At 40.3% G+C, this 12678-nt stretch overlaps 1 protein-coding gene across 1 annotated transcript in view; it reads left to right on the top strand.

The window, feature by feature from the left end:
* The first annotated feature begins 416 nt into the window (after window positions 1-416).
* LOC124605655 (nucleolar protein 11) overlaps window positions 417-12678 on the top strand; it is a 73847-nt gene continuing 61585 nt past the window's right edge. Inside the window, exon 1 of the mRNA XM_047137481.1 lies at window positions 417-686. Coding sequence (XP_046993437.1) covers window positions 555-686 — 132 coding nt within the window. The 5' untranslated portion in view covers window positions 417-554. The remainder of the gene's footprint in view (window positions 687-12678) is intronic.

Genomic DNA, 12678 nt, shown 5'->3' with positions numbered 1-12678 from the left:
TAGGGGAACTTACGTACAAGTGGATTGCAGTTTTCTTTAAATTTTTCGTTTACATCAGGAGATGAGTCTGGTGGGCTATAGAAGTATCCAGTTATCATTTTATGCTCGCTCTTGATATTGAGTCTCGCCCAAACAGTCTCACATGTAGCTTCAGTTTATTTCTCGGTGGATCTGAGTGTCTTGTCAACTGCAACAAATATGCCACCTCCATTTCCTTATCCTTTCGATATATATTAAATTTCTCCAAAAATCTAATGCTATAAGCTGCACCATAACATTAATAATCACCCATAAGATTTCTGTTGACGCCATGTGGAAAGCTGTGCTACTACGCAGAATTTGTGGCGTCCTTGTGAACGGTGCAACTACAGAAATCCACTAGTTGCATGTGTGAACCCGGCTTAAATTCAGTGCCTAGCCATTGGCAGCCATGCCCATTTAGCAAGAAACTTTGCGCAGAGCATCGTAAGATATTATTTAAGTGTTTACTGAAAGTAAAGCACGGTGCCCACGGTGGGTTTGTTTACGTATTGTGAGTGTAGAGTATGTGATTAATGGCAAAATTAGGTGTTGCGTATGGGCTTTGCCCACTGATTGACGAAAGTAGTTTACTTGGTGTAACAGACGATTCCCAGCCCGGTACTGTGCTTGTGACACTTGGGAGAAATATCGTTATAAGATATAAGGTACGTACTGTGAAACACAATGGTTGAGAAACCAAAGTGAATCGAATCTAGCATTGTTTTATGTTCACGCTTTCCTGATGGTTTAATTTTTACTCGGTAAGTCAACAGACAAATCCTTCTTACTAGATGTTCCCTTCGAAAGAGCAATGCCGGTTTCGTATACCAAACGTAATTTGTATTCCACCACTAATGACCTCTTAATCGACTGGACTTTAAGCCCTGTCTTCCTTCCTTGACACCGTCTGTTTCGTACCGTAACCTGACAAGCAATTTTACGTGGGAGTGTGCTGAACTGCCTTCTTATAGTGGAAAGCAGAATTACGTTTATCGTTTAATTGGCGATCATGTACTGTACTAAACACCAGTTTACATATTGTATTTGATATCAGTGTTAAGTTTCATATGACTCAACATTATGCAGTAATTCAGTCCCTACCAAATGTATGTTCTCAGTTTAATAACAGCCTAGTAGCCTAAAAGATGACTTTTACTGCATAGTTATGTGTGTGCACTTCTGTCTGTCTTGACATGGAACTAGAAATGAGTGCCTGCGAATTGTCAACAAGTGTATAACATATAGGCATGGATTAAATGCTGTCTTGTACAGTTCTGTTGTTAAACTGTGTGTGTGGTGGTAGAATACTATGAACTGTACACATATGAATAACATTGTACAGTTGCCATTGTATATTGTATAGCTACAAACAGAACCATCACATGCGCAAAATACGTAGTATATGAGATTGCATCTCAAAGTGTATACTGATGGGTCATGTTGTTTTCAAGACCTGAAGTGTTAGTGCCGACTCAAAACAGAAATAAAAGCCAAACAAAGCTGACCCATAAAGAAGCAGAGCAGATGCTTCACATTTTCATAGTTTGTTGTGCATGTTGTTGTTGTTGTCTTCAGTCCTGAAACTGGTTTGATGCAGCTCTCCATGCTACTCTATCCTGTGCAAGCTTCTTCATCTCCCAGTACTTACTGCAACCTACATCCTTCTGAATCTGCTTAGTGTATTCATCTCTTGGTCTCCCTCTATGATTTTTACCCTCCACACTGCCCTCCAACGCTAAATTTGTGATCCCTTGATGCCTCAGAACATGTCCTACCAACCGGTCCCTTCTTCTTGTCAAGTTGTGCCACAAACTCCTCTTTCCCCCAATTCTATTCAATACCTCCTCATTAGTTATGTGATCTACCCATCTAATCTTCAGCATTCTTCTGTAGCACCACATTTCGAAAGCTTCTATTCTCTTCTTGTCTGTGCATAGGTATGTATTTTTCCTTTAAATGACTGCGCCCTTTACTTAGTGTCATTAATTTCCGTATGTGTAGATAGACTGTCACAGTAAACTTTCTTGATGTTTTGTCATCTTCATCTGTTTTAAACAGTCTAAAACCAATGTTCCACCAAACATGCTGTATCATACTTTAGGCCTATAAGAATAGAACCACTGTCATCCATTGTTGTAAAACATTACTTATTCATATGACAAATCCATTTGTTTTCATGTTTTGTTATTTACATTTTACATATTTCTTTCTTTCTTTCTTTTTTTTCAAATTAATTTTTTGTGAATTAGGTAGTTACATGTACCATTACCAAGTAGCTTTGGTTCACGTAATCAAAAGGAATTTCATAAAAACAAAGAAATGTGAAACAATAACAGCAAGGCAAATAAAACAGCATTCTCAGCCACCTACAACAGAAATGATGATGTATTGAAAGCATTAACCTCAATGTTCATTTACGAACCTAGGGAGATATGAAATGTCAATCTTTTTTGACTAGGGCCTACTACGTACTGTACACAACACTTATTTTGATACATTTTGACGAGCTGCATTTCATAAATTACTGTTAGGTACAATTTTTCTGGCACTGTGCGGAAGCAAACTGAAAGAATAGGAATCATTCTATGTTAAATCAACACAGCCGACAATCTCTGATTTTTATCAAATGTGTACTCATTGCATATGAGGAGAGAATGAAAAATGGCGTTTTTCAGATTTGTATTTATTTATTTATTTATTTACTTACAAGTCAAGTTCCATAGGACCAAACTGAGAAGCAAACCTCCAAGGTCATGGAACTTGGCAGTACATGAAATTACAACTTAAAAGTAATAACGGATAAAAATAAAATGCTTATGAACCTGAAAAAAGTCAGTCCATAAGTTTAAGTAAACACAGTCACAATACAACAAGAATCAGCTTAATTTTTCAAGAAATTCCTCGACAGAATAGAAGGAGTGACACGTGAGGAAACTCTTCAGTTTTGATTTGAAAGCGTGTGTGTTACTGCTAAGATTTTTGAATTTGAGTGGTAGCTTATTGAAAATGGATGCAGAAGTACACTGCACACCATTCTGCTCAAGGTGGTTAAGGAAGTCCGATCCAAATACAGGTTTTGATTTGTGCCGACTATTAACTGTGTGAAAGTTGCTTATTCTTGGGAATAAGCTAATATTGTGAACAAGAAGTGACAGTAAGGAATATACAGGGTGTCCCAGCTATCTTGTCCACCCAAAATATCTCTGGAACAATAACAGCTATTGGAAAACGACTTTCGCCGATATCAGTGTAGGGCTGGGGCCCATGAATGTACATATTTGGAAACATTCTAAAACGCAAGCATATGTGTTTTTTAACACAAACTTATGTTTTTTTAAATGGACATCCTATATTTTTTCTTCAGCAATCCATAGCATGACAAAGCACATACACAATGGCGTTGATTGCATCGCAATATTCCCATTACATCCCTAAATATTGAGACGCGAAGTTGACGCTTGAAACACCCGACATGCGCTGCTAGCGCACGTCCTGAGGCTCAGGCGTGAACCCCATGCTGCCCGTAATCGCGTTGTGATTGACATGCGTAATCACACCTCCATGCTTATGGATTGCTGAAGAAAAAATATAGGATGTCCATTTAAAAAAAACATAAGTTTGTGTTAAAAAACACATATGCTTTCGTTTTAGAATGTTTCCAAATATGTACATTCATGGGCCCCAGCCCTACATTGATACCAGTGAAAGTCATTTTCCAATAGCTGTTATTGTTCCTGAGATATTTTGGGTGGACAAGATAGCTGGGACACCATATATATATATATATATATATATTTTTGACAGGCCTATGTCAAAATACCCAGAATCATGAACAGGGATCGACAAGAGGTTTGTGAACTTACACCACTTATTGCCTGAACTGCCTGTTTCTGTGCCAAAAATATCCTTTTAGAATGAGAAGAGTTGCCCCAAAATATAATACCATATGGCATAAGCTAATGAAAATAAGCAAAGTAGACTAATGTTTGTGTCGAACAATCACCCATTTCAGATACTGTTGAATAGTAAAAATGGCAGCATTAAATCTTTGGACAAGATCCTGAAGGTGGGCTTTCCATGACAGTTTACTATCTATCTGAACACCTAGAAATTTGAACTGTAAGTTTCACTAATCATATGCCCATTCTGTGAAATTAAGATGTCAGGTTTTGTTGAATTATGTGTTAGAAACTGTAAAAACTGAGTCTTACTGTGATTTAGCGTTAGTTTATTTTCTACAAGCCATTAACTTAGGTCATGTACTGCACTATTTGAAAATGAGCCAATGTTGCACACAACATCCTTTACTACCAAGCTTGTGTCATCAGCAAACAGAAATATTTTAGAGTTACCCGTAATACTAGAGGTCATATAATTTACATAAATGAGGAACAGGAGTGGCCCCAACACTGATCCCTGGGACAGCCCCCCATTTGACCATACCCCACTCAGACCCCACCTCACAGCCATTCTCAATATTGTGAATAATGACCTTTTACTGTCTGTTCCTAAAGTAAGAGGTGAACCAATTGTGAGCTGCTCCCCATATTCCATAATGGTCCAACTTCTGAAGCAATATTTTGTGATTAACACAATCAAACACCTTAGTTAAATCAAAAAATCTGCCTAGCGTTCGAAACCTATTGTTTAACCCATCCAGTACCTTACAGAGAAAAGAAAATATAGCATTTTCAGTTGTTAAACAACTTCTAAAGCCAAACTGTACATTTGATAGCAGATCGTGTGATATAAAATGATCAATTATCCTTACATACACAGCCTTTTCAATAATTTTAGCAAACACTGATGGCATAGAAATGGTCTAAAATTGTCTACATTCTCTCTTTCTCCCTTTTTATAGAGCAGTTTTACTACTGAGTACTTTAATCAGGAAACTGACCATCCTAAAGGAAAAATTACAGATATGGCTAAATACAGGGCTAACATGTGCAGCACAGTACTTAAATATTCCGATAGGCACTCCATCGTAACTGTGAGTCTTTAGTCTTCAGTGATTTAATTATTGACTCAGTCTGCCCCTTGTCTGTATCGCAGAGGAGTATTTCAGACATCTATCTCAGAAAGGCATTTGCCAAGAAAGTTATGATTCCCTGTAGAAACCAAATTTTTATTTAATTCACTAGCAATGGTCAGAAAATGATTGTTAAATACTGTACATATATCTGGTTTATCAGTAGCATAAGTATGACAAAAGTAATGGCCACCCAAAGGTCTAAAAATGTGTGGAAAATGTGACAAACATTGCATACAGAAATGGCTGTAATGTCTGTTCTAAGAGAAATAGAAGCACTTTCAGATAATTTTGGAAACGGCTAAGAACAAGCTTTAAAAAGGTATCCAACATTACCATATTCAAATAATGTACATAATCAAGGTCAGTGACCTTGAATAACTCGGAACATATCACCTACAAAATGTCTGAAAAAATATATTTGCGCCTTCATATTACATCACACAACATAGTAAAAAATCAAGTTAGGATGACATTTGGATTTGAAGATATTAATTTATTTCTTCAGTAGTATGACACAATAAAGCAATAAAAATTGAATGCAAACTGCAACAGAATAACTTAAAGTACTGAAAAACATGTTAACTTTTAAAAAAGATTGTGTGAAAGCAATAAACAGTAAGGTAGCAAAATGAACAGGCCAATAGCAAGCACTTGTAATATGCCAAGTACAAATGTTGATATGATTGGTGGCATAATGACAGACCACAAAATGTGTGATAGGTGCAGGAAAAAATTGACACACAAACAAGGGCTTGTGGCTGAACCTACTATGTGGAAAGATATAGGAATCACAACTCAGCGTAACTCCTCACACACATCTATTGACCATGATGTTGATGTAGTTGAATTAACTGATGGTCTGGTATCATTGGTGAGTCACCAGTGGAAAAGAAGAGACAAAGAGAAAACAGATGCAGAGAATAAGGTCGAGAAAGTGTCTGAAGTATTCCGAAATAAATACGAGAAAAAGCAGAGGGTGAAACAATGTTATGGAATCTGAAATCCCATTGAAGAGGCAAAGAAACTGGTACACCTACCTAATCTTGTGTAGGGCCCCAGTGACCACACCGAAGTGCTGCAACATGACATGGCATGGACTCGACTTATGTCTGAAGTAGTGCTGGAGGGAACTGACACCATGAATCCTGCAGGGCTGTCCATAAATCTGTAAGAGTATGAGGGGATGTAGATCTCTTCTGAACAGAACGTTGCAAGACATCCCAGATATTTTCAATAATGTTCATGTCGAGGGAGATTGGTAGCCAGCGGAAGTGTTTAAACTCGGAACAGTGTTCTTGGAGCCATTCTGTAGCAATTATGGACATGTGGGGTGTCACATTGTGTTGCTGGAATTGACCAAATCCATTGGAATGCACAATGGACATGAATGGATGTGAGTGATCAGGCAATATGCTTACAGTTATGTACATGTCACCTGTCAGAGTCATATCTAGAGGTATCGGGGGTCCCATATCACCCTAACTGCACATGTCCCACACCATTACAGAGCTCCACCAGCTTGAATAGTCCCCTGCTGACATGTAGGGTCCGTGGATTCATGAGGTTGTCTCCCTACCCGTACACATCCATCCGCTGTATACAATTTGAAATGAGACTAGTCTGAGTAGGCAACATGTTTCCAGTCATCAACAGTCCAATGTCGGTGTCAACGGGCCCAGGTGAGGTGTAAAGCTTCGTGCCGAGCAGTCATGAAGTACATGAATGGGCCTTAGCTCTGAAAGCCCATATCGATGATGTTTTGTTGAATGGTTCACACTCTGCCCCTAGCTGATCGTCCAGCATTGAAATCTACAGCAATTTGCGGAAGGGTTACACTTCTGTCATACTGAATGATTCTCTTCAGTCATTGTTGGTCCTGTTCTTGCAGGAGCTTTTACCAGCCACAGAGATGTTGGAGATTTGATGTTTTGCCGAATTCCTGATAATCACGGTACACTCGTGAAATGGTCGCATGGGAAAATCTCCACTTCATCACTACCTTATGCACCAATTATTACACCATGTTCAAATTCACTTAAAAATCGTGAAATACCTGCCATTGTAGCAGCAGGAACCGATGTATCAACTGCGCCAGACACTTGTTGCCGTATATAGGCGTTGCCAACCACAGCGCCCTATTCTGCCTGTTTACATATCTCTGTATTTGAATATGCATGCCTATACCAGTTTCATTGGCGCTTCAATGTATAACACAACTGAAAGAATAATTTAGTAATAGCACTTCAAACAGTGAGAAGAACCAAATATTGATGCTTCTTCCAAAAAGTGGGAGCATCCGAATGATTGAAAATGAATTTGAATCCTCAAACTATTTAATAATTGGTCAAAGAATGTAGTATCTTAGGAACTCCTAATCCGAGACCTAAGTGAACATTTTGTGGATTTTCACATAGAATTTTACAACAGAGTGGATATAAGCCGCTATGTGCCCGAGAAGAAGGATTTTGTTTCTGTCAAGGGACATGGTTCCAGGGTTCATAAACAAAAATGACTGGTGTAGGAAAACCTAATGATTTTTATCAGGGCATCCAGAGTTAAAGCTGAAAGTAGCATTATCCAAAGTTTGCCAGTTACGACCCAAGAACGGTGTTCTGGCTGGTGCAACCAGTACCTATAGTGTGTGTCTTTGCAGTATTCATGAAAATGTGAAGCTCATGTTGGACAGGTGATGCCAACTGTCACCTTAATGCATACAAACACTGTCTGTCCGAGAGCATTTGTAATCCTGCACAGCCAAAATGTTATATGTCAAAATGTGAGAACTGCCCAAGTGCACAATCTTTCATTATATAATCTATAGGACTTGTTCGTTCAAAATGGAACTGATGAAATAACATACAAACTTTGCACACCTACAGACCAAACATCTCTCCAAACATGTCTGTTTTGTGGAAGGCTTCTTGGGAAACCTCACTGAAGAATTCAAAAAAGCTCCTGCAGCTTCATAGCTGTCCAACAGTCTTTTCAATCTGAAAGGGACACTTGTGACAATGAATGCATTGTTGTTTGTGATTTTGCAGAGAATTATACATTTGTCATGCAGGATGAGGTTTAAGGGGGTTCACTGGAACAATGCACAGACCTCTATTCATCCATTTGTTGTTTATAATGACATCCAGAAACCTATGCAGTTGATCACATTTCATTTGTTAACAAATCAGAATGCCTTAAACATGACAGTGTTGTGTGTATTCATCTTTTACAATGCCATTGCTTAACTTATCTTTTCATCAGAGTGATTTCAGTGTCTGTTTAGAGTGTCATTTCCTTGCCACATCATATGGCAGAGGACCATGTGGTGGTATTGGGGTACCACTGAGAGACTTGCTTCCCATGCCAGTCTGCAGTGCATCTACACCTCTCAGATGATGACACCCAGGTAGCTTTTTGAATGATGTTCCAAGAACATTACAGTGTATCACTTTCATAATAAAACTAACAGGGAATATGATGAGGACGCTCCTCTCTTTCAAGAGTCATTAGCACAGATTTGCACTATTTTTGGTACCCACTAGTTGCACTGCGTTATTTCCGCTGTCCATAAAAAAATCCAAATGAATGTTTTCTCCACTTCACCATACATCAAAAATGAGTATCTGACACAGACCCACAATACTCATACCCTGTTGATATCACTGTGTTTGCTGTATGTTTGTATGAAGGTTGCTGCTGGCTTGGATGTGTTTTTAATGTTAATGAATATACCAGTGGGGTTACAAAAGCTCCCTACATCGTCATGGCTCTTCACCTTCATTGTGTACCCCAAGAAACCTGACGTCTTTACTGTGGACAAGATAGACATTTTTACAAAGGTTGATGGGAGTACAGCAACATGTCACATGTATGCCCTTTCACCAGAAGATGCTCAAAAGTGTTATATCTTGCTTCTCAGTGTTGAGGCTTGGTAACTACTGATGATGCATTTGTCATTGCATTTGGTTGTGATATTTGAATGTTTTTTTTTTTTCCATGCATTCCATACATTTGTCTAGGATGGTTGTATCATGTTTTGTGTCATTGAAGGTCAGAGATCGTGCTGTTACCTTGCGTATTACAAATACTTGCAATTGGCCTGTTCATATTGCCATACTGTGCATTGCTATTACATCATCTTTTTAAAAGTTAACATGTTTTTCAGTACTTATAACATTTTGTTTCAGTTTGCATTAAATTTCTGTTGCTTTATTGTGTCACATAGCTTTAGATATTAACTCACATGTCCTAATCCAGATGACATCCCAACTTGATTTTTCACTATGTTTAGTGTAACAATGAAGAAGCAAGTACATCTTTCTCAGAAATTTTGAAGGTGATACGTTTTGAGATATTAAAGGTCACTGACCTTAATTATGTGGTTTTTTTTTTAACATGGCCAAGTTGTATATCATTTGCAGTCTTTCCTTAGCCATTTCCAAAATTACCTGATCCATGATTCTGTCTCTATTAGAACAGAAATTACAGTCTTTTTTTGTAAGCAGTGTTTTTTGAATTTTGCACACATTTTTAGAAATTTGGGTGCTCATTCCTTTGTCATACTTGTGCTACAGTTCTGAAATTGGGCATTTTTCATTCTCTCCTCATGTGTAGTGAACACCAAATTTAATGAAAATTGGAGATGGTCAAGTTGGCAGCTGGGTTGACTTCACATGGAATGACTCCTCCTCTTTCGATTTATTTAGCCTTACAGTGCCAGAAAAAATGATACTTAACAGTAATTTAGCAAAGGCAGGTCCTTAACATTTGTCAAAACAGACATTGTATACATTAGCAACAGGCTATTGGTAAAAACTGATTGATATTATATATCTCTCTAGGTTCCTAAAGAAAAGTTTTTGTTGTGTCTGTGATGGTGTTACCAACAGAGTATTAAAATTTTATGCTACCATGATGGTACCACTCTTTAACTTAATTTACAATCAGTTAAACACACAAGGCTGCGTTCCAGAATTTTTAGTAGTAATCATTTAAAGAATGCAGACCTTGTTGATGACCTCTCATTTTGGTTTATATGTAAAGGATTATGTACACATATGGAGCTTTATATTACCCTACAAACAAAGTTCTGACTGGAGTTAAATCATGGTGATAGCTGGTTCTCTCACATATCCGAAGACTCGTTTGATGCAGCTCTCCATGCTATTCTGGTGGTTTCAGTTGCCTGAGACTGCAGTCATGTGTGTGAGCAGCATATATACACTCCTGGAAATGGAAAAAAGAACACATTGACACCGGTGTGTCAGACCCACCATACTTGCTCCGGACACTGCGAGAGGGCTGTACAAGCAATGATCACACGCACGGCACAGCGGACACACCAGGAACCGCGGTGTTGGCCGTCGAATGGCGCTAGCTGCGCAGCATTTGTGCACCGCCGCCGTCAGTGTCAGCCAGTTTGCCGTGGCATACGGAGCTCCATCGCAGTCTTTAACACTGGTAGCATGCCGCGACAGCGTGGACGTGAACCGTATGTGCAGTTGACGGACTTTGAGCGAGGGCGTATAGTGGGCATGCGGGAGGCCGGGTGGACGTACCGCCGAATTGCTCAACACGTGGGGCGTGAGGTCTCCACAGTACATCGATGTTGTCGCCAGTGGTCGGCGGAAGGTGCACGTGCCCGTCGACCTGGGACCGGACCGCAGCGACGCACGGATGCACGCCAAGACCGTAGGATCCTACGCAGTGCCGTAGGGGACCGCACCGCCACTTCCCAGCAAATTAGGGACACTGTTGCTCCTGGGGTATCGGCGAGGACCATTCGCAACCGTCTCCATGAAGCTGGGCTACGGTCCCGCACACCGTTAGGCCGTCTTCCGCTCACGCCCCAACATCGTGCAGCCCGCCTCCAGTGGTGTCGCGACAGGCGTGAATGGAGGGACGAATGGAGACGTGTCGTCTTCAGCGATGAGAGTCGCTTCTGCCTTGGTGCCAATGATGGTCGTATGCGTGTTTGGCGCCGTGCAGGTGAGCGCCTCAATCAGGACTGCATACGACCGAGGCACACAGGGCCAACACCCTGCATCATGGTGTGGGGAGCGATCTCCTACACTGGCCGTACACCACTGGTGATCGTCGAGGGGACACTGAATAGTGCACGGTACATCCAAACCGTCATCGAACCCATCGTTCTACCATTCCTAGACCGGCAAGGGAACTTGCTGTTCCAACAGGACAATGCACGTCCGCATGTATCCCGTGCTACCCAACGTGCTCTAGAAGGTGTAAGTCAACTACCCTGGCCAGCAAGATCTCCGGATCTGTCCCCCATTGAGCATGTTTGGGACTGGATGAAGCGTCGTCTCACACGGTCTGCACGTCCAGCACGAACGCTGGTCCAACTGAGGCGCCAGGTGGAAATGGCATGGCAAGCCGTTCCACAGGACTACATCCAGCATCTCTACGATCGTCTCCATGGGAGAATAGCAGCCTGCATTGCTGCGAAAGGTGGATATACACTGTACTAGTGCCGACATTGTGCATGCTCTGTTGCCTGTGTCTATGTGCCTGTGGTTCTGTCAATGTGATCATGTGATGTATCTGACCCCAGGAATGTGTCAATAAAGTTTCCCCTTCCTGGGACAATGAATTCACGGTGTTCTTATTTCAATTTCCAGGAGTGTATATATATATATATATATATATATAAAATAACAAAGATGATGTGACTTACCAAACGAAAGTGCTAGCAGCTCGATAGACACACAAACATACACACAAAATTCAAGCTTTCGCAACCAACGGTTGCTTCATCAGGAAAGAGGGAAGGAGAGGGAAAGACAAAAGGATGTGGGTTTTAAGGGAGAGGGTAAGGAGTCATTCTAATCCCGGGAGCGGAAAGATTTACCTTAGGGGGAAAAAAGGAAGCGTTCGCGCGCGCGCGCGCACACACACACACACACACACACACACATCCGCACGTACACAGACACAAGCAGACATTTGTAAGCCACTTCCGACCAGTCACATGGTGGATATATTAGTAAAGAAATTATTAAAAAGTTATTTTATCCTCACCAGTGCCTTCTTCTGATGTGCATGTCCATCCCACCTTTGTCAGAAAAGTGTTCCCACATCCAGATTGTGTAACTAATGAATAAGTATGGAAAAAATTGGGGAGAAAAAAGTAATTATGGCACAACTTTAGTAAAAAAAGAAAAGGATCAGTTAATACTGCACTTTGTGAGACATCAAGGAATCATTTTAGTATTGGAGGCAAGTGTGAGGAATAAAACTGTAGAGGGAGACCAAGGGATGAATACAGTAAGCAGGTTCAAATGTATGTTAGTTGCAGTAGTTACTTGGAGAAGATGTTTGCATGTAGTGAGCTGCAGCAAAGCAGTGTTAGGACTGAAGACCACAACAAAAGGTGTTGATATAGATGTGCTGTAGTAGGGGATGATGTGGGAGAGTTGGCTGTAGCATGGAATCCAGAGTAAAACATTTTTGAATAGGTCTTTAAGAGAGGAAATGAATTACCGAATAAAAAATACAGGGTGCTATTTAAACAAGTCATACCGCTGTTCATATCTTTGTTAATAACAAAGCTACAATGAAGGCAATCATGCTGATTGATGTTCCCCTGATGGCTAAAAAACATTTGCTTG

Source organism: Schistocerca americana, chromosome 3 (assembly GCF_021461395.2).
Source record: "Schistocerca americana isolate TAMUIC-IGC-003095 chromosome 3, iqSchAmer2.1, whole genome shotgun sequence".
In the NCBI taxonomy this organism is placed as follows: Eukaryota; Metazoa; Arthropoda; class Insecta; order Orthoptera; family Acrididae; genus Schistocerca; species Schistocerca americana.
The sequence above is the reverse complement of the archived record's forward strand: the minus strand, read 5'-3'. Positions and strand labels throughout refer to the sequence as shown.